General features: G+C 39.8%; 3 protein-coding genes and 2 non-coding genes across 25 annotated transcripts in view; 3 read left to right on the top strand and 2 right to left on the bottom strand.

Moving 5' to 3' along the window:
- The window catches only part of ehbp1l1a (EH domain binding protein 1-like 1a), a 32,232-nt gene extending 29,343 nt beyond the window's left edge, over positions 1–2,889 (bottom strand). The window contains exon 1 of one of the 3 annotated variants that reach the window (XM_044021321.1): positions 2,324–2,889. In XM_044021321.1, the coding sequence (XP_043877256.1) occupies positions 2,324–2,427 (104 nt within the window). In that variant the 5' untranslated portion in view covers positions 2,428–2,889. The remainder of the gene's footprint in view (positions 1–2,323) is intronic. The other 2 variants (XM_044021322.1, XM_044021323.1) reach the window with 2 other exon arrangements.
- Positions 1–23,477, top strand: part of LOC122766468 (calcium/calmodulin-dependent protein kinase type II delta chain) — a 557,529-nt gene that overhangs the window by 164,230 nt on the left and 369,822 nt on the right. The gene's annotated exons all lie outside the window — the stretch shown is intronic.
- Positions 9,615–9,688, top strand: trnat-agu. The gene has a single exon. It is a non-coding gene; the product is annotated as a tRNA-Thr (tRNA).
- trnas-gcu lies at positions 10,345–10,426 on the bottom strand. Its single transcript has one exon. It is a non-coding gene; the product is annotated as a tRNA-Ser (tRNA).
- b4gat1 (beta-1,4-glucuronyltransferase 1) lies at positions 10,718–15,267 on the top strand. The gene is made up of 2 exons (XM_044021378.1): positions 10,718–12,180; positions 12,873–15,267. The coding sequence occupies exons 1-2, from the start codon at positions 11,065–11,067 to the stop codon at positions 13,062–13,064; spliced, it is 1,308 nt and encodes a 435-aa protein (XP_043877313.1). The 5' UTR covers positions 10,718–11,064; the 3' UTR covers positions 13,065–15,267.

The raw sequence follows: 23,477 nt of genomic DNA, 5'->3' as shown, positions 1-23,477 counted from the left end.
ATGAACTAAAAATAGTTGGCGATTAATGTTAATTGTTAATTATTAGCTGATAAATGAATTGCCACAGGCCTGCGTTAAAGCTCCTTCATAATAAGAGTGAGTTGTATTATACTCTTTAACACTAAAATAAAAAAGAGGACTTCTTTATTCTGAATAAAGACTATTATTATGCACTCCATGACTCCTATTATTCATGGTTACACTGAGGGTTAGTATATGTCTGGACACGCGCGTTAGTCAAAGGCTGTGCTGTGATTTCAGCTGTATTTGCTTGCAAAATAGTTAGGCAGAGGCCTGTTCATGTGAGTCAGTCACTCGGCAACTGGCGTGTGTGTGTGTGTGTTTATAGGGCTGGACCTGATGTTACAGTTTGTTACTATTTAGCTTTAGTTAAGACGGCTTCCAGTTTCAGTTAAGCCCACAATGCGTACATTTGAGGCAAGCTTTCAATTCTTGCTGGTTGTGTTCAGTTTTGGGGATGGCAATCACAGGGTACCTCACGATACGATACGCAATACATGGTACACGATATCAATAATATCGTGATGTGACAATTCTGTGATAATCAATATATTGCAAGATATCTCGATATCTGTCGAACTGAACACACATACCATTTCTTAATAAACAGCATTGGCAGCTTATTATTTATTAATTGGACAATTATTACAAATTACACATTTTTGTACTCAGAAACTTGATAAATATTACTGTTTTCAATCTAAAAATGTATGTTTTTATGATTACCTGACCTGATGACAACCTGAAAAACCCTGCATGAATTATCAGACAATCAGTTGCCCCGATTTCTAAAAATCAGCATCAACCACAGAAAAACCTATCTTTAATTTGAATATGACGAACCAAATCAAATTTCAAAAATACAATGTTTTATTTTATAACATCTTGAAAGTAAGATTACTGCTTTTTTATCAAAGTGGTAAACCTCGCACTCCCCTGCACCAAATCCCACAGAGAAAACCAGCATTTTTACCTCACAGCAAGCACGAGTTGTCAATACACTGCTGCCTCCATATATTCATTGAAATATGTTGTTTTGTGACTTTGCTGTTTGAAATCCTTCATTTGGATTTATGTAAGTGACACAAATGATAAACAAAACATAGCAGCAGTAGACCAGCAGCTCTTGTGTCACTGTAAGTTAAAAATGTTGATTTTCTCTATGGACTTTGGTGCAGGAGAAAAAAAACAAAACAACTATCAATTTCAGTTTGTTTTGTTTTTAAACAAAACAAACTGATGCAGGGCGAGGTGGAGGAAACCTATGACCTCATTCCTCACTCATACTGATGTTACAAGGACGACCACATCCTCCTCCTCCTGTCTACATCTGACTGACAGCCACTGTCCTTCCCCAGATTATCACACACTACCACACAGCATGGTCACAAGCAAACAGGATGCCTCACTACATCTTTACAACCACTTCATATACTAATCCATTACAAACAAACAGCAGACGCAGAAGTAATGAGGCGTACTGTAGATAACAACCAGGAACCAACATCAACCAGGAACACTGTGTTATGAGGGTGAATTAAAGGTTGGTGGATTAAACCAATGCCCAACCAAACCAATAACTGTTTAGGAGCGTAGACACACGTCTGCTCCACCTGCACCCTTGTGCGTGTGTTGTTGTCGTCCTGTCATGTAACTCAGCAGCATCAAGCAGCCCCCACAGGAGTGAAAGCATGAAAGAAGAGCTATATATGGAGTTATTTTACTGGTATTTATTTTGGATTTTTTTTTTTACAAACTGACATGTGTGACCGAAGATAAGATTGGCCCAGGAAAAAGCTGTACAGGAGTAACAAAACCTGCATAAATAGACAAATGAACAGCATTTTTATATAAGAAGTATCAGTATTAGTACCGGCAATACTGGCCAAGTATTTAATCGGTTTTACTGTATTGTATTTGCATAATAAACAGGAAGCACTGACATCATTTAATTTACTAACATTTAACTTTTTAAAAACAGCGCAGGTCGTTTGCATCAGCGGTTCTCTTCACTTAATACTGTAATGATAATAATAATAATAATAATAATAATAATAATAATACTATACTAATATTAAGTGTGTATTGTACGCTATAATCATCCCCATGAGGCCATTTTGTTGTTATTACGTACATGACTACGCCAAAAAACAAAAAAAAAGTAACGTGTTTATATTTCATAGTTTAGCATCAGTGTAGGCTGCTTCACTCTAGGGTTATACATACATTTAAACCCGGAAATAACACGAGAATGTGTTAATTAAGTCAATAATAAAATGTGAGTGAAATTGCGGCGACTTACCATTTATTTGTGCTCTCAATGACGAGCTCCTTAAAAGAGGCAGCAAACTGGAACTTCGCCGCCTTCTTTCCGACCCGCTGGAGCCGCTTCCACACTGAAGTCATGACGGACGGTTGTGTGTGTCCACTCCCGGCGGAGGCAGAGACTCCAGCTGCCCTGCTGACAGCTTCTCTCCAGCGGCGTGCTTGAGTGTGAGTGAGCCGGTGTAGTCCGGCCGCTCTTCGGCTCTTCGGCTCTTCTCCTCCTGATCCTCCACTGACAGCTCGACTAAAACAAACACACGCCTCACACAGAGCTGAGTCAAGCTAATCGGAAGTCAACACAACAGCCCTGACTGGGACTTTCAAAATAAAACTCAGTGAACGTCGACATTTTTTTCTATTATTACATTTTTAAACAGACAAATATCAAGCCACTTTTCTATAAATGTTATTTTTCAGTGTAGAGGCGTATTGAATTCACCTGGAAACATATACAATCTTTTTGATCTGATGTGCTTTAGATATATATTCCCAAACAAATATGCTCTGTTTTTCAAAATAGTTTTTCCTTATTTTTTTTTCTTTAAAAAACAACAAAAGATTATGACTTTTTAAATGTTATGTCCCTAAAATAGTAAATACATAAAAAACAACAAAACTCTTGTTTTTCTGCATTTTCACCTCTTTTTATCTTAGTTGTTTCCAAAAACAAGAACTGGTCTGTTTTTTCAAATGAATTAACAGATTTTTTTCTTAAAAATTTGTATTTTGTCAGCTGTTTTTCTGAATAAATTACATCGTTTTTTACATGTGTTTTTCTAAGTTATTGAGATACTTTAAAACAGAAGGAGTTTCCATTCCCTTCCCATGAGCTTGATTTAATGGAAGCAAACATTTTCCAGATTTACTTCCAGTTTGACTTTGTTTTGCTGTGTAGAGTCCAGACAAAGTGATGTGATGTTTTCTCCTCGTTAGCCTCAGACTCTTGCAGATGACTGACTCATCGGGAGATGCAGATCTGCACAGACGCTGCTGCAAACAGAACAGAAGCCAGGCTGTGATTTAGTGAGTTATGAATATCATGGAGGAGCAAGCAGAGAACAGAGATGACCTGTGAGGAGGCAGTGAGGGAAACTTTCCCTGTCATGTGTCTCCTCCAGCTCAGCTCGAGGGACTTTTACCAGTTCAGCCCTGAGTCTAATTATAATCTGTCACTGACACATGGAGCAGCTGGTAACATAATGTTGCCTCCTAACACACAAACACACACACAATGATAAACATTGATTTGAACATCTCACTGCATCATTATTGTGTTTCCAAAACACATTAAGTGTATGTTTCTAATAAATCCAGACAGAGACTAAAGCCCCTGGGAGCTGTTTATACAACATGTTTTGACTAGTAGCTATATCTGTCATCCATACATATGTATATGTGTGTGTGTGTGTGTGTTATTTGTAACGTAAAGTAGTTTCTGTCGAGCACCTTTTTCTGTCAGAGCCTCTCAGAATTGGAGCAGCCACTAACTACCACTCTTTCTGCCCAGTATTAAGTGTGGCTGGATGAGTTACTGACACGTCAGTGCTGACACAGTGCTGGTTGCAGAAAAACAGATTTAAGCCACTTAATAAAAGGAGATCCTAGTAAAATATAGTTTGTGTCACTTTGTGAAATGCTAACTCGCCTGCACCAAAGTCCATTGAGAAAATCATTGTTTTACATCACAACACACAGAGGAGTTGATGATCCACTACTGCCTCCGTCAGTAACTTCAAATGTGTCATTTTTTAACTCCTGTTTATGAAATTCTTTATTCGGCTCAATCTCGGCGACACAATCGTACCTAAAAAGGCAGTTCCTGTGTCCCTGCATGCTAAAAACACAGATTTTCTCTATGGACTTTGGTATGGAGAGAAAGTGGTTTAGAGAGGGACACAAACTTCAGTTTATACTTAGAAAAAGCTGTCTGACAGTGAGCTAAATCCGTCAATTATGTACTGAAGATATTGTAGACTTAATCAGGTGTAGATTATATTACAGCAAGCCCTTTTTAAAATGTTTAAAATCTGTTTTTGCAGCAATGTTTTCAGGCTGCAGGGGACTCAGTACAGTGAGCACTGAACATTGGTCAGTACCCCATACAACCACACTACAACCAACGTAACTATTACTTTAACCTGCGGTTATTCTGAAACTCTACATAGGGGCTTTTATGCAAGGACTCAAATGTCCATAAAGATCAAATTTCCGAAACTTCACCAGACCCAATTTTGTGGACATACTCCAGTTTATGACTATAAAATGGCATTCATTTGTGCTTCAGACAGGACATCTGTTAATAAAGGCAGCTGATAACTGAGGATTGCTTCGAATTTGGAGTAAAAATGAGTGCAGATCCTGTAAATCTTTTCTTACAAACCATCCTGAGAACCGGGTCAATCTCTGAATGCTCTTATCTTACTCAAAGCATCATGGGAGGAGTGTTTACATCGGACTCAGTGGCCATGCCTCCTCAGAAATGGGACTTTTGTTTTGGACTTGCGTACAGAAGCCGTCTCGCTCCGCTGCTTTTCTCAGTCCACACGCTGATATTGTCAGAGAGTTGAATGATCATTCTTTCCCTGCATGCACAGCTGCACTGGTATAGGATACAGCTACGCGGCATGAATGTCAACCAACATGACACTCCCTGCAGGCAAACAATAGAAGCATGAATAATGATCTTTTCTTTTTAAACAACAACAGGAATACTTGTTCCCTCGCTGCCTCAGAGACTTGGGAGAGAACAGAGATTTAAACAGAGTCTAAGTGGGCTTTTAAATCTTTTGAAATGTGGCACTGATTTAGTATATGGGGTGCCATTTGTAAAGTTGCTCATGCTGAATGTAACAGCAACATTCTGCCACATTTAACTCCAGGAAATTACAGAATAAATGGTTTAAAACATTTTAAAAGTTTATTTTAGTCACTTTTAACAGATTTACAGCAACACTTGCTGACTTCAGAAACATAACCCAAATCAAAATGATTAAAAAAATTAGCTCTATGTCATATTCACTTCAATAGTGTCATGGCCACCCTCACCTCATGTCCACAGCTCAAAATTGGCATAAATATTGCTACTCCAGCACAGGCAACAACGTCCTACACTGTAAGGAAACCAAGAAAATGAAAAGCAGGATCAAAATTGCAGATGTTTTAACATCCTGACTGAAGTTCGAACAAAGCTTAATGTCAGGTCTCTGGTGCGCTGTGTAAAGGTTCCATATCCTTACTTTCTTGCAGAACAGAACACACTTTTGAATTCATGTATGACATGGAAACGTTGTAGTGTATGCACACATTAAATACAATTGAGCCCAGAATGGCCTTGTGGAACATCACATGACATTAAACTAGAGGAACAAAACATCAGATATAACCACACTTTAGTACTCTTTAGTTTGCTGGGTAGAAGCTCCAACTCTGACCTCCATATCCTTACTTCCCTCCTACTTCTCTTCCTCCTTCTGAAATTGTCTTAGCCTTTATTTATGTACAATTATACTGTAGAACTGTTAAAGAGATATACTGAAACTGCTAGTCACAAGGAGCTAATCATAACACAACACACTTTTAAAAACATATGATGGAGCCAAGTTGTAGCATATACACCCACACATTTAATGCAACCGGGCCCAATATTGAGCCTTGTGGGACACCACATGACATTACTATTATGATGGTTTACTAGTTGAACCAAATTAGTTCTATCACCTTTACCATGTAAACTGCACTGAAAGAAGCCACACCTGTAAAGGCCACACTTGTAGCCTTTACAGGCTACAGGAAGTAGCCTGTAAATAGGGCCGTGTATTTCTGCCAGAATGCACCCTCATTGACCATCACAATACCCTGGACTCTATAACAGGATGCACACCAACTAGTGGGTGGCCCTCAGGCAGGAAGTGAGAAGTTAAATTTGCCACCATGACAAACCCCCAGCCACTTCAACACTTTGAAAGCTCAGTGTGACTACAATCTGTCCATTTTTCAAAGTAAGAGCTGTCACTGAACCACGGGGATCAGGAAATGCAATTCCCAGAATAGCGCTCCAGATAAACATCACCTCACCATGGCATTTTGGCGAAACACTAATCTCAAAAAAAAACAAAAACACTGTTATTACCAGATGTGGAGACTCCCCTCAGTTCTTCCTTCATTCTTGCTTTATTTTTGCCCGCCCAGATGCAGCTGATTCCCAGCGAGCACTGCTGATACAGACAGTGACGGGGGACGTTCAGTCCATTAAAGGAAACACACCAGGGAACAGGCTGGGAGCCGGACGCATCACTTAGCAACAGATGGATACTGGGACAGTGTGCAAGTATGTGGGTCAGTACATCTGGTCAAATGAGTAGTGTCAATACATGTTTCCCAGATGATGTTAAATATGGGAAACAATTTTTTGAAGATGGCAAACCATCATGACCTAATTGATTATATGCACTATATGCCTCTTCCTAGTTTTCAATAATCCATCCGACTATTACTGGTAAGCTGTCAGTCAACAAAGCAGTCATCAAGGACCAAAGAATCTTCCAGGATGGAGAGAGAGTCGACAAATTCTTCCCCGTTTGCTGGTTGAGGTCAACTAGGAAGAAAGAACATATTCAATAGCCACCAGGGGGCGACTATGCTGATGGTAAAAAAGTCTGTTTGAATGGAAGTCTATGGGAAAAATGAGCCTCTGATTCTGACTTGACATTTTTGGTTTTAAGGAGGATTTAATGGTCTCAATCACTATTTTTTAGCTCTTCTTCAATAGAACATAATATCAGTTTTGTAGATTATGTTCCCTTTTAGAGGAAAATAGACAACAAATTACAGCACATATGAGTGGACACAGCTTTTTAAGTTTCCTCCTAATTCTTCCTCCTTCTTAGATGGTGTCAGCCTTTGTGTTGTCTAACTCAAACTGAGAACAGAACACCCTCTCAAATCATGTTCATGCGTGATATGGAAACGTTGTAGCAGTCAAACACATTAAATACAACTGGGCCTAGAATTCAGCCTTGTGGAACACCACATGACAATGGAATCTCAAGGCTTTAAAATTGAAATTCAGATTCTTATGGGTGACATCGCGACCGGTTGCCACTTGGTCCTGACCCAGCCTGGTAATGTCTGGTCTATGGGATAGGACAAAAGTGTGTAAATGTGCATGTGTGACTCATTTGTAAACACCTGATATAAATTGTGCGTATGGAGGAACATGCACTGAAGATTAACCACTGGGAAGTAACCAGATCTCTGCTGGTATCATCTGTGACCTTTGTAAATATAGCCTGGCTTAGCCAAACACCTGTGGGTTGTCAATCACAGACAGAGAGGCAGCGAGCAAGCGCATACGCAACAATATTAAGAAGGTCACAGAACATCATGCTGTCCCTGCAACCATGACACAACAGTCTCTATTAAAGTCACATATATGACCTTTGTATACAACCCACAATGAGATATGCTAAGAGTACATACTGTTATATACTTTAAAGTTGTACTGATTTAAAACAGGAGCAGATTATTTTAATTTAAGGCTCTGCTCAGACGTGTATTATCATCAAACCTCATTGCAAACAGTACAAATGTTCACACCTGGCATTAAAATGTGCCTCGAATGCTTCTCATGTGACCACATGACATCAGATCTGGCTTCCTTGCCCTTTATTTAAATACACACTACCGTCACATTTTTAATAAGTCTGACTGTACAGGTGTGTCTGATGACAGTGTGTCTGTGTGTGCCAGCAACAGAGAGAAAGAGAGAAAAGAGACAGGAGGCGCCAACGTGAATCACAGCTCTACTTGCGTGGCTACTGCCCCCGATCAGATGATATCAGCTGAGGAGGCGCTTGCTAATCCACCCTGAGGACAGACAACACTCATGCAGCTCAAGCGTGTGGCCAAATGAGTCAACAAATGTGGTTTCTGCGATCAGATCTGAGGACGCAGGATGGATTGGGAGTAATCGCTCAGATTCAATCCCTAAAGGTCCCCTTAAGGTCCATTGACTGGTCCAGTGAAAATAAGGTGGTTCACTTCCTTTAAATCAACTAATGCTGATCATGTGACCTGGCTGATCTGGTAAAGCAAAGCTATGAGTCATTGTTTTACACTCAGAGTCAGAGGAAAGGGTGAGGACAACAGTTGGCCCTGGTATTTGACCCCTTTATGAGGAGGCTCGAGTGTCTGACCGGCAGTCACAAGGCAGCCATGACCATCAGTCATCTCTGCGACTCTCATTCTGTGCCGCAGCACTGAGCCGTCAAGCACTGACTGGACACGGGAGACAAGGAAAGACCGCAACAGTGACTGACCAACACAAACAAGTCATATTCAACCATTTCTGCCTTGTGACTTAACTTTTTTTTGTTAGTTTCATGTCAATTCAACACAGTATTCTAAAATCCTGCTTCTACATTGTGGTTTCTAAAAACAAAACAAACACTGTACCAGTTTCATCGCTTAAGGATGGGAAACTGAGAATTTCTGTTCAGCAGAAGTTTTCATATCTCAGTATTTTATGTCCTGAGTCTCATTTTTAGTCACAGCAAACATACCCAAATTATTGGTCAGAATTTGAATATAATACCCATATTTATGTTTGTACAAGTACATAATGACTTGAAAATAAAAAAAAGCAAAAATAAGCCTTATATTTAAAGCAAGGGTCTTGCTACCATCTCATACTGCTATTTTAAAACAGTGGCTTTGATGATCATACTTTTCTCACATTTCTAATATCTTGTTTACTTCTTTAATCAAAGATATTAATTTTACTGTCACATATAAAATCAAATCAAATCACTTTTATTGTCATTAAGCTGTACATACAACATATCTGCGTAAAGTAACCAGAACATATTAACATTTAAGCAAATACCATGGAAATTATATTGATTAAAGTTGAAATTCATTTGTCCACAATGTACACAGGCCTTGAACAAACAGTGGGTGTTTCGGTAAGAAATACTCCACACCCTTCTTATCAGTACAGAGCACATACCGTGAAATACAGCCATTCAGCTTTCACTTTGGCGTTTACACAAAATGTTATCAGTTTTATAATAAAAAAAAAAGATAAAGACCTCCTGATGGATTTAGATGGTTTAATGTGTCAGCTAGTTACTTCTGACTCCCTGTGGTCAGTCTTATTATACAGCACATGCTGCCTGCTCATGAAAGCACAGTGAGGTCAGGAGATGGCTGCCACTCTTTTCTATATATAATAGTACAAAAACAGTAATACAAAGCCCACACAACCATCCGGCGCCGTGGCTTAGTTGGTTAAAGCGCCTGTCTAGTAAACAGGAGATCCTGGGTTCGAATCCCAGCGGTGCCTTTTCGCGGATTCTGACTTACATGTTAGGCATATTTCACTACTTTCAACTTTCCATTTTCAAAATCAGCAGCAAGCAACCGTCTCTCACCAATCCGGGTACTGTCCGCCCACGATTGGCCCTTTCTGCCCACTGATTAGGAATGTTGTAACTGTGTTAGGAACAGGTGTTAGGACTTTGTTAGGACCTGTTAGGACCTTGTTAGGACTTTGTTAGGACCTGTTAGGACTTTGTTAGGACCTTGTTAGGACTTTGTTAGGACCTTGTTAGGACCTTGTTAGGACTTTGTTAGGACCTTGTAAGGACCTGTTAGGACTTTGTTAGGACCGGCTTAGCAGTCCATTTACTGGCACAAGAAAAGGATTCTCAGGCTTGCCTCATACTGTAAGGGGTGTAAAAATGGTGCAGTGTCACCTTCATGGTAATTAAAACAATATTACTTTGTGTTCCCCTCAATTTAGTTTAATCTTATTTTGCCAATAAGAAAGGCAAACAGATATCAGTAGTCACGTCAAGTAACCACATAAATATGTAATTGAATTCATGTGGGCCACAGTGTGGCGAAATGTGGAACTCATTCAATAAAATAAAGAACTGTGCATAAAGCTTGTAGATAAAGATGACTGTTATTAAAGTAATCTGAAAAAGTGAAAACATTCGACGAGGATGGGATTCGAACCCACGCGTGCAGAGCACAATGGATTAGCAGTCCATCGCCTTAACCACTCGGCCACCTCGTCCTGTGAAACATCTATAATATAAAAATTCTTCTTGTAGTAACATAACATGACACATGGCATAAATATAATTTTTCGTGTAGTAACATGACAAATGGCATATATATATACACATATAGAGATATACGTGTATATATAGATATATATACATAAATATAACAAGAAATATATATCGTGATATGTACCCCATTGTTTTCAATCATATTTCATATTTCAAATAATATTCACGGGCACCTTTACGAGGCGATGCCCTTGCGATCTCGCGGGGTTAATTATCCTATATTTTCAACAAATTCAGCCTAAACCAGCTGCCAAGCACCCCTCCAGAAAGCAATTACACCTCTACTTCAGACATTACGGTTTACAGCACATCGACATGCGCCGCTGTCGCAGCAGCAGCAGAGCAGAGTGGTAAAACAACGGTGTTGTGTTTTCACGAACATCACTCACACACTGCTCGTCTTTCGTGCTTTTTAATCCCCCCCGTTAGGACAGCTGTGTGAGAATCTGCGGTAGCGTCGCAACAAAATGCGGCGTCATCGTGTGTTAGCAGCCTAGCAGCTAGCGTTGTGCTAGCGATGTCGGTGGAGAGAGCGGCGTGCTCTGGTGTTTTGGTTTGGACCACAGCTTAACGGACTGGAATGCATCTCTCCAAGAAGTGCTCCGTGTTTAAAGTGGTGCTCAGTGCTCTGCTAATAGTGGCGCTCCTGCAGCTCATCTACCTCTCCTTCCTGTCCAGGTTTCACGGTAAGCAGCAGCGGTACCGCTACTCCGAGCTCTTCGGCGGCTCCGGAGCCAAGAAGAATGCGTACCCGGATAAAAACACGCGCAAGGAGCGCCTCAGGTACTCGCTGTCCTCTGGTGGCATCTTTGATAACAGTGGTCAGTACCGTGTGTACAAGAACTTGATCAAAAGCGATTTCACCACAAACCTGAAACCTGAAGCAGCAGCAGCAGAGTCCAGCAAGACCAATGTCCTGGCTTTGGCCACACACACCACCATCAACAACCTGCACCACCTGGAGTCTCTTCTGGAGAGGTGGCAGAACCCGCTCTCTGTTGCCATATTCGCTCATGGGGAAGATGTCAAGTTTGCCACAGCTCTGGTGTATGCTCTCAGCTTCTTCTGCCCTCAGATCCAGGCCCTGGTGGACTTCCACTTGGTGTGCCTCTCTGGAGAGATGGCCAGCTTTCCTGAGCAGGACCGTGAGCATTTTGTGGGGTTAGAGGACTGCGCTTCAGTCTTCTCCAGACTGGAGACCTACAAGGACAAACACAAGAACTATGCCATCAGTGGAAACGTCTCTTACCCTAACAACCTCCTCCGTAATGTTGCCCGAGGCGGCACCTCTTCCTCCTTTGTCCTGGTCATTGACATAGACATGATGCCAAACGCTGAGCTGCACCAGCAATTCCAAGCTATGACCTTGAGCCGAGAGTCAGCGAGCGATGAGGTCTTTGTGTTACCCGCTTTTGAGATCCGCCATGCCAGGAAGATGCCCACCACCAAGCCAGAGCTGGTTCAGCTCTACCAGGTAGGCGAGGTCCGGCCGTTTTATGAAGAGCTGTGTCCTCGCTGTCAGGCTCCCACAAACTACTCACAGTGGGTCAACAGCCGTATTCGAGGAACAAGCAACCTGGACGTCGCCTACACACTCACTTGGGTGGACCCCTGGGAGCCTTTCTACATTGGGCCCCGCACTGTACCCCTCTACGATGAGACCTTCAAGCAATATGGCTTCAATCGCATCAGCCAGGTCTGTACTATTTATATCTATTAGGATTTATTGTTTTTGCATATAATCGTTTTATGAAGCATGGGAATAAGACCATGTGTTTTTAGGGAGGATGCCATCTTGCAGCCATATTTCTACAGTAGGGTTAGGTTTATGAAGTGGAAGCTAACTATGCAAACCAAGTAAAAACAACATCCATTTTGATACACAAAGGCCACTGTAGTTCTCACTGTGCAGTTTCACCAGTAGATGTCTTTAAACCTGAAGCACTGGACCTTAAACTGCAGACAAGTCTTTCTCCATTCCGGTTATTTAATGTAATTTATGTATTACATGTCATTTAGCAGATGCTTTTATCCAAAGCGACTAACAAGGAAAATGTATATAGGGTTTCCATTTCCACAGACTCAAATAATGGTCGTGAATGTTAGCTAGTTCTAATTTAGTCCATTTAATAAGCACATTATGCTGTGCTTTATACATAAAAACACTGTAGCAACATGGCTACAAACATCAACATTTGTTACCCAGTACAACAGGCCATCTTTAATATAAATTAAGATGCTCTTGTACATTTTAGCCTTTCATACCTCTCCTCCTAGCTTCCCATCATTCCCTCTTGCTACCCCCTTATTTTACTTCCTCCTTGTTCCCTCCCATCATTTCCCACTTCCTCAAGTCTTTTCACACTTTTTCCTTCCTTCTCCCTCCAGGCCTGTGAGCTCCACGTGGCAGGATACAGGTTCTCGGTACTGAGCTCAGCCTTCTTGGTGCACCGGGGCTTCAAGATCCAAGGGGAGTTCCATGCCAGGAAAGACGAGGAGAACAAACGCAACCGTGTTCTGTTTCGCAGCTTCAAAGAGGGCCTGAAAACCAAATACCCATCCTCCACAAGAAGATGCTGAACACAAAAACAAATGAGGACTCCCTATCCTGCCAGATCAGTCTCTAAAGATCACAGCAGAAATGATGGACATGTTCCTTTTCTTGTTTTAACCAGATTCATTTTCCTGCCAGGCTCTCCCTGCCCCCAAAACATCCTTGATTTTCTATGATCTCGAGTGATGATGGCACAGCAGGCACTAAAGCTGAGCCTAATCTTGAACTCATTTCAAATACTTCTGAAAATGAGCAGAAGGGAAACGTTCTCCAGGGGTTTCTGACCACATCCTACTAATTGTCGCTGAAAGGGAAAGAAAAACCCTGTGAGATTATGGTTTTGTTATTTTCTTTTCAAAATCAAATACATTTTTAAAATCCAGGCAATATTTGAGAAGTGTTTTCTCTATGTGACTTACATTTCAGAGCCTGGAACTGTGGGCCTCATAACATCCTTATTTCACTGTATGAAACATGAATTCATATGATTCAATGATTCTAATTCCCCCCCAAAAAAAATACATTCAGGTTTTTTTTATTTTTCTTGCAGTTCAGCAGAAACTGCTTCAAAAATCAAGTCTCCCAAAGACAGGATTGTCAATTAATTACCATACGCAAGTAATTTGATAAGTCATCAAGAAATAATCCATTTATTTCTTACTCTTTTAAAAGAAAGAAAAAAAATATGGTTTATGATTTATTACAACTTTTTGTTTTATGTAATACTGATATAAAAGTATTTTACAAATGTACATTTTATCATTTCAGTGGAAAATCAAGCAGTGGTTCAATAGCAAATCAAATATCGGCATTTTCAGACAGGAAAAAATAACCAGAACAAATGGGTCCAGACATTTTCCAGAGTCCAATGTTAATTTTACGAGAAAAAAAACAGGCAAGGGAAAATGCCTAAGATATTTTGTGGGGCATTTTTACGTTCAGCCCTTTCTGCACAATTTCAAACAAAAGGGTTTGAAATCAGTTTGAGACTTTGGTTTGGGTGTGACGTGCTCCTGCCACCAGATGGCAGCAGGACACTTGAGCGTGGTGAGTGCTTGATCTGCTGTTCATACTAACAAAATGCAGTATTTTGAGCCTGAAGTGAGTGTGAGACCACAGGGACTGACACGCCATCCATGCGCTTTTCGGTTTCTTACAGCGAGGTGAACTCACTCTGCAGTAGCTGTCGGCACATTTAAGATGTTTTCAGCCAGTGTGAGTGCCTCAAACTTCTGTGAGGTGGTTTAATCACACATTACAAGGACAGAATAAAGCACTGAGCAAATGTAAATATAATGTTGTCGAACCACACTAGCTGTCTTTATGCCAACACTGTGAAAAACTACTGAATTATTACACTGAGGCTGTGATGGCTGTAGTTCAACTCTTTAATTATACAGAGCAGTGAGTCCCAAACACTGGGTCGGGACCCACAGATGATTGTTTTTGGGTCAAATTTGCCAAATTTCCCCAACATTTTAATTGACATTTATGTGTATTTGTTTTAAATAATATGCATATAATTAAGTTGCAATGAATTTACTCAAACATCTATTGGAAATTATTTGCTTGCTAATTTAGAATGACAGGAGGTATTACAGATAAAGGTGTGTCGTAGTCGCTACATTACTTTAACGAAGTATAGAAAAAGTGAATGAACATATGGAAATCTATCACAGATACTGTATAGACAGATAAACACTACATGTACACAACAAAAAAATCACATCCTGTGTTGTAAAAAAGGAAATTATTTCAATACCACTAAGGTACAACTGTTAACCTGTAACCCACGACTACTTAACAGTATTTAACAACCACTCTGACAACAGTTTAATAAGATAATGTTACTTTTAAGACTTAAATCGTTATTTAATTGTTTTTCTTGCTTTGCTTGTCGTGCTTATGATATTTATTGTGACGTTTTCCTTTAACCGACACCCCCGAGCAGGAACACGTGTAGCATGCAGTTGTGTGACTGTGCAGCACAATTACATTACAATGGTACACAACATTAAAGATTTGTTTGTTTTAGAATATCAGTTACATCATTTTTTTCCCCTGTATTTCTTGAATTTCTTCAATTTGAACAAATAACTGTGATGATGTGAAGTGGTGCTTTGTTTCTCCCTACTTGAAAAATGCAGTTTTTGTATTTATTTGTGTTTACAAGATATAATGCCTGATTTGTTTTTGTTGGAATTTATATTAAAACTTTTATTAAGCCTGTACCTGTCTTTTACTTGTATTTTAAACATTATTATACACGGTGCAGTGTTTGGACAACACCCACAGTCACTGTGAAATGCACAAATCCATTCAGTTAACTTCACCACAGGGATTTGTCATGACAAGTAATGTCAACGATGTCTCTAGAAGTATCACTTAAATAAGACACAAAGAAGCCAAAAAAAACAAAAAACAATAGACATGTTTCCAAGAGGCGCATTAAAACATTTTCTTTTTAATCTGAATGATACTTTAGGTCCTAGTTTGTGCATTTTCAAAATTCAAGGTCACTCGCAGTCGTAAAAATACGACAAGACAAGATATCAGTGTGAGTATCGTTCACTGAGCGCTTGACACGGCTGACATGAACCTGTGGTGTAACATGGCTTAAGATGGGGGATTTAGAGGCATCGTGGCTCCAGCAGCATGTGATGGCTGATTACAGGCCGAGTCAGACCGCCATCCAATTAAAAGCTCCTATTTAGTAATTAAGATCGGAATTAATGTCGACTTAAAGGGCCAACGCAAGTGGCTTTTAGTCTCAGGCTGACACAGTTGACATTTTACTGTTGTTTAAACGGCAAATGTTGAGCCATCATAGCGATGGCTCAACATTAGAGATATGTGGAAATTGTGGGGGGGAGGTTTTGACCTGACCAAAACCTGATCTTAAATCAGAGTCACACATTATTTTAATTATATTAGTATTGTTGTTATTTTCTAAGTAGTTAGATGGTAATTAGGGCTCAAACTTTGAGTAGTTGCAATTTTTTTGACAAGATTCTGAATGTTATTTGATTTTTTTTTTCAATTCAATGTCAATTGTTATGTAAAGATTCCTCTATAAAATGCGAAACAGACTACTCTAGAAAGACGGCAGGACTCCTGCCTAAAGTACATGTATAGTAACAGACTTAATCCAAGGCTACGAAAACTAAATCTCTTCTTTCTTTTTTTTAAATTTAAAAGTGATTTTACAGTTATACAAACATACTTATGGCTAGTATGTGCAAAGGAAAAACATTCACGTATAAGAAGCTAAAAACTTCAGACAGCTTGTCAATTATCATAATGGTGGACAATTATTTCAGTCATTGATAAATCATTACAAGCCCAGTTTGATCTGGATTAAATTAATACAATAGCAACCATTCCAAAAAAAAAAAACCAAAAACCCACACAAAATGTTATAAAGTTGACAGAAAAATGAATTTCAGTATCTGTTTGTGTCGCGCGTCAGTCGCTTGAACGTTGATGATCAGTGATGTGGCATCTGTTGGAGAAGAAGTGGAGCATGTGAAATGTTCTGCACTTGACAATGGTCTGCAGCACTTCTGTGGCGTTTTGTGACTAAGCCTGCATTACCAGGACTCAACAGTGATCATGAACCAGGCAAAAAAGAACGAATGGCACACAACTGCACACTTCAGCCTTTAGATCAGCTTCAACCGTCTACATCAAGTCATGTGTCATGAGAAAAAAATGGGAACTTTTGCTTTCACGCCGACCTCTTCAACAATTTGCTCTCACTATAGCTTATAAATACGTACTGAGGTATATTTTATTGAATTTTAATTATACTTTGTCTACAATAGGGGAGAAAATTCGCTTTTTTGTTGTTTGTATAATTTGGAGGCATTTTGGATCAATTCCAGGCTTATTTCATCAAATGTTGGGAGATATCGTCTACCAGCATACGGCCACTAACCTCCAACTCAAATTGAAGACTTTGAAAGACCTGTTTAATACCACTTGGAACGACAGGTTCAAAGGAAAAACAGTTCAAAGGAAATAATGGAGGGATCAGTGTGGATAGAACGAAGAATTATTTACCAAGTTATCTAACAATGAAAGACAAATATTTTATTACTCCAACAACACTTGGTGCGATGTTGATATCTTCAAAAAAACAGGCTCCTGTTGGAAAGACTCAGAGTGGACTTTTAACAGTAAACCCTTTCCCTGATCGGACCAGAGTGGACCAGGACCAACCGAGGGCAACCGGTCGGGATGTCACCAGTGAGAATGTGAATTGCCGATTTGAAGCCTCGAGATTCCGAATTTGTCTGGTGCCATGTTGACGTTTTCCAACTGGATGCTCAAACATGTTGCCTGCAACTATAGGCTCCTACTGGACGATACCAGCTGTCAATTATATGTGGCGTACCTCTTCAACTACCTGAGTGTGGACAGCGCACGCGCAAACTGAACTTCCACTCACCAAGCAGAAAAAAAACAGAAGAAGTCGCCAAAGATAGTCATCCGAGCCTTGGCCTGGCGACCCTCACTACAAGACACCTATGCATATCTAGTTTACAAAATTTGCAAATTTCAAGGGCAATTTCAGATATTTCAGGAACGTTCTGCTTATCTCCGACCCTGGTTAGTACGTTATACTGCTAACAGTATACAACTCCTTCAATTACCTGTTGGATTTTATAAGAGAAAACTATTATTATACAAAGTTTTTTTTTTCCTTCTGAGAGGCTCATTTTCTTCCTCCTGGTCTGAGTGTTAATGATGTGGCAGAAGGTGCAGAAATTTTTTTTTGGGGGGGGGTTTGCAGCTTGTATGAATCAGGAGAGGCAGGTTTGGTGAGGTAAAGTGGGGTTTATCTCCACAGCTTTGGGGAGTGATGGCTTATCTGGGTCAGAGAGCTTTACGACACAAGCAATTAGGGTTGCCCTCTCTTGTGTATGCTAGCAGGAGGGAGGCCTCCCGCCATCTAGATTAGCCGCCCTGCTAAGGCCAGGAGAGCTTGGTGGCTTCTGGACAGTGGAGGGAACCAGCTGGAGGGCGAGATGAGCAGGCGGCGGGGGGTTCTCCAGAGAGGAGGAGGAGGAAGAGCACAGGGTCAGCATACAGACGTTGTAGGCCGCTTCAGTGTGGGTCAGCGAATGGGAGAGAGATGAAGGAGTCAGTGAACCACACTGATGTGAGGAATTCGCAAAATGAGACGTCGCCACAAATGAGTGGGTTGTTTGTCCACTGTAGCATGTTGAACAGCAGTTTGAGGAGAAAAGACCTTTAGAGGATGTTGTTGCCACTCAGCTTAACATCAGTGGTTTCCTCTAATGAGCCACTTGACTGGAAGGATTAACAAACCCGAGGCCAAAGCCTTTCGAGATATTTAGGTTTATTGAATGAATAATTGGTTTACTGATGTGTCTGAGGGAAAATTTGTTTTGGAATATGGAAACATACTGTTGACAGGAGGTCTGATAACTTCTATATCAACCATAAACTTCTGTCACTTAAACAATAAAAAATACACCAGAGACGTTTAGAAATAGAACCGCAAGGTTTTATATCATATCGGCCTCGTTAGGAACCAGTATTTGGAAGCCCTAAAATGTTTGGAAAACAGGTCACAAATCTCAAAACGCCATTTTCATATATATGGAACCAAAATGCAACATTTGGGAAAACAATTATGTCATAGCCCTATATCTTTTGATTGAGAAACTATAACAGTCTCTCTTGATTTCAATAGGATTTTACTAATTGTTTTCCAATCTTCCTTAAAAATGGTCTTTTTCTTCTTTTGACTTTCTCCATCTTGTGAGTCTTTCCAAGGTTATGCTTTCATCAGCGTGGGTTTATCTGTCAGACTTATTATTTTGTGATGGGTACGTGATCACACAAGTGTGTTCTCATTAAATTTTACTGAGAAACTACCCTTTAATGATGTCACAAAATTTGGTGATTTTGGGATTTTGGGATGGGATTTTAAAGGGCGAAATTTGGTATATGTATGTAGGATTAGACACTCTACCATCAGACTAATGGATCCAGAATGTTCTTCTGGATCCAGTGGATCAAAATGTACATTTCCAGGTGCCTTTAAGCCTTGGTCGTTGGTCTACTTGTCAAAACAACCTCAAAAAAACAGATTGTTCGCACACGCTGAGCAGCGTCTCCGTCTCTCTCCCTGTGATGGACGTGTGCGTTTCACTTAAACAAGTTAAGGCTTAGCTGCCATCAATGCCAGCTTTGGGAGATGTTTACCCGTCTGCTTACTCTCGAGCAAAGGGCACACGCACACAGTATCGCCGTTGCCTCTACACCCGCTGTTCCCCGGACACGCGGGGGCGACCTGCATTTTAAACGTATCCCGCCAAAGCCACGCGATACAGGCGAGAAGGACAGAAGTAATGAGACGTGACACCGACGAGGTAAAAGAAAAGGAGGACTATCAGATAAGAGTAATCCTTCTCACGGCGCTAACGCCTCTTAGCCTCCCACTCCTGCTGTCACATAAACCCAGCAGGTAAAAAAAAAGCCAAACCACAACATGTAGACAGAACAGAAATACACACAGGTGAGTAATCGTTAGCACTGAGGCATCAGCTGTGTCATGCTGCTTTGAACAAATTTACACTTTTAACTCATCAATACTCAACATTTTAAAATGTCCTTCTGGATTTTAGGTTGGGCTGAACAATTAATCCAAATTTTTGCAAAAAAACAACATAGCCTACTGCAATTTTCAATTGCCAAAATGTGTGTGAAAATATCATTTTACATTAATTATTGTTGTGATCTATACACATCTTATTCTACAGACTGAAGGGAAAATCTTTTGCTTCTCACAGATCTGCACAAATATCACACTCATTTTAAACATGTTTTTCTATATGAAAATGAGATTATTAGATTTTCATTGTCAAACAAAAGGATCATACAAGAAAACAGGAATCAAACCCCAAACTAAAGCTGCAACATTACATAGATTAATGGACGTATGATCAATTATTATACTGATTGTCAACTAACTTGATAATCGGTTTGAGTGTTTGTTTGGTTTTTTTAATAATTACAACAAGCACTTTGATTTTCTTGCTTCTTAAATGTTTAAATGTTTTCTGGCTTCCTGGCTCCATATAACGAAGAAATTATTACAACTGAAGAATTTTGGTTTGTGGACAAAAAGACGACAAAATTTTTTCAACAATTTTCTGACATTTACGGACCAAACAACCAATCGCTAAAAAAATAACCGGCACATTAAATAAAAACAAAAGTGAAAATAAATTATTACTCACTGCAAAGTAGACATATGTTTACAATGGCTGCCCGTGGCCATTAGTGACTTAATTCTGCCTGGATCGATGCACTAATACAAGGCTCATTTATCACAGTCCCTCAGTAACAGATGACAACTACACCAATGTTTGCACAACACCGACGGGTATGTGTGTCAACAGCGTCTTAAAACAAAAAGATTACCCGGTGGATTTCAGTGACATACAAAACTGAATAAAAATAAAATAAACTTAAAAATTCCCTTTTTAGTGGCGATAAATGTTGAATAAGTTCAATAATCTTGGCTGAAGTCAAGTTAATGCACTTATTAAAGCAGTTGTAATACAGGAGATTAAGCGGGATTTATATGACAGATTAAACTTTAGTCGAGCTGCCGGCCCCCGGTATCAGAGGACGACTTTAAACAAAATCAATATAAGCCACAAGTGAAGGTGGCCATGTTTGTTTTCACTCGGTTAGCGTTGTAGCACGACTACACTGTTCGTCTGGTCAACTGAGGGGTGCTTTTGTGAACGTGTCCACCTCCACTGCACTAGGGGGCGATATATCCCCCTTTCAGTTCGTTAGAAGCTCGCAACTAATGCCGAGGTCCATTGACGTCGGAGGTATGAACTGGGAGCCAAGTCACCGCAGAGTTGACGGCGTAGCACGTTATAAAAACATGTACTACAGATTTACTGAAAAAAATGAATGAAAATAACCGTGTTTAACCGTGTTTGCACAAGTGGCGGCCATTTTGTGGTTTGTGAGACAGCTCAAAGCCCGACTTAAGGGAACGCCCTCCCCTCAACTTTACGACATCCGATTACAACTGGAAAGCATCATTACTCCTCCATAAGAGTTATGCTTCTTCCCTGGGATGGGTGAGAGGATGAGAGGGTGAGAGGGTGAGGCTGTGCTGTGCCGGGGCTGAACAGAGGATCAGGAGAGGTAAGTCACCAAAGCAGGAATTAATGAGCATTACAGTATTAGGTAAGAAGAAGTCCCACCTTAAATCCCTTTGGATTCCTCAACAACTTCAGTAACACCTGTCACATATCATGATGATGGTACCACTATTCCTTGCTGTATTCATTGAATTTGCTTAATTTCGCTCGCTTTTCTAATAAAAGTATAAAGGATTTTACATTTTTTGTCTGCATTTCACATTTTTTATCATTAAATATGTGTTTAAATAATGACAGTGGCATAGAAGTTATTCAAACTCATTGAGGTGTGACGCTCCTTTAAAAACATAGCGAGAAAAAACATTAAAATACATGAATTAATTACAAAAAGGACGGAAAATGTGACTTTAAAACCTAAACATGTAAACTGTAAAGTAGAATACAGTTTTATTTAACTGTTGCCACCATAAATCGAAAGGCTTATGCTATAATTTCATTCTGATTACGCCAAAATTGAAATCAAACTACAGAAGTTACTTCTACTTAACAGTTTTTAATGAAATCCCTCACGAGTATTTACTGAAAACACAGTCCACATGGACTTGATATCACCTGTGTCTATACTGGAACAAGAAATCTTCCTATTTTTATTCTTTCTTTACCTCCTATCATGTGACAGTGATGGTGGGAAGTAATTTGGTTTGTCGTTTGTTTGGCGAGTGGGTATCAGCAAGGTGAAGCTGAGCGCTAAAGCTAACAGCTAAAGTGAGTGAGTGTGTGTGTGTGTGTGTGCGGGGGTTATGGGGGGAGCTGTCTGAGAGAGGATACATGCTTTTCAGTTGCAAATGAGCTTGTAATTAGCCTCAACACATTTGCCTAGAGGGAATTAGTATGTGTGTGTGTGTGAGTGATTATGTTTTCCAACCCATTTTCTTGAGAATAGGGGTTGATGGTGATAAGGAGATAATACTAATTACTTCTCCTCCCAATTGCTTGTTAATTGTGCTTGGTGTGGATTTATCCAGAGTGGTGACACCCCCCTGACTTCCACACACACACACACAGACACACACACACACACACGCATGCATGCCCCCCCCTCGCTTTGCCTGTTGGCAAAATCAACAGGTCATTTTTAAGCAGGAGGCTTCTGTTTAAGCCACTAATTAATTATGTCAAGTGGGCTTCCACCTGTGTGTGTGTGTGTGTGCGTGTTTATATTTGCTATTTTTTAGGACCTTGTCAGGACCAATAGCCCTCATGGAGACGAAAATCTGGTCCCAATGAGGCAGAAAAAGTTTAGTGCTCAGATTTGAACTGTGGTTAGGTTCAGTGTGTATAATGTAACAAAGTACAAATACTTTGTCGTCTTTGATACTCGTGATTATCAAATAAAATTAGAATAAGAAGAGTTGGTATTATGGTCTATATTTATATAGAGCTTTTCTAGTCTTGATGAGCGGCTGTGCTCTACAGTTTTTACCCATTCATACGCTGCAACATGGGGTTAAGTATCTTGCTCAAGGACACATATAGACCAGCAGAGCCAGAAATTGACCCCACAACCTTCCTCGCTCTACCACTGAGCTACCATGGCTCAATCCTAATGCCTCACTTTTTTTAATACCTTTATTTTAAAACTTAAGTACATTTTATATCAGAAAATTACTTTTGATACTTAAGTACAGTAAATATCAAACACTTTAAGACTTTTACTTAAGTAAGATTATAAAAATTGAATTCAACTTCTACCAAAGTCATTTTCTGGTAAGATAAATATTATTATATTATATCATTATGTAACAAAAATGTCTCGTTTTTTTTGGTGTTTCCAAAACATCAGAATTGTATGTCTTTCTAAAATGTCTTGTTCACATATTATATATACAGTGTATATATATGTCATAGAAGAAGAACAAAGAAAACTGAATGTAGTCACATTTTCTTGACATGTATATGTTACTATTTATCTCATATTTTCCATTCCCTATATTTAACCCTTGAAAACGAGTGCATTGCAGGTGAAGTGTTTGCGAGCACACTTTGGATTTTCCGTAATTACGCGCTTGTGCTATCGGAAAAATTTTAACGGTTTCTGAAAGCTAAGAAAGTTGCACGTCAAAGCCAGCATGTAGCTATCACAGTAATCTCACTCACGCTGTTTCAGGAAGCCAGCTCAATAGTAGACAAATGTTACTTTAAATATGTTTTACACTGTTCAAAGTTAAAAATTGAACACACAAAATCTGGTGTTCATGTACGACTAGTGTTTTTTTT

The sequence above is a fragment of the Solea senegalensis genome, linkage group LG3 (assembly GCF_019176455.1).
Source record: "Solea senegalensis isolate Sse05_10M linkage group LG3, IFAPA_SoseM_1, whole genome shotgun sequence".
Taxonomy (NCBI): domain Eukaryota; kingdom Metazoa; phylum Chordata; class Actinopteri; order Pleuronectiformes; family Soleidae; genus Solea; species Solea senegalensis.
Note: the sequence above shows the minus strand (reverse complement) of the source record. Positions and strands in the feature narration are given on the sequence as shown.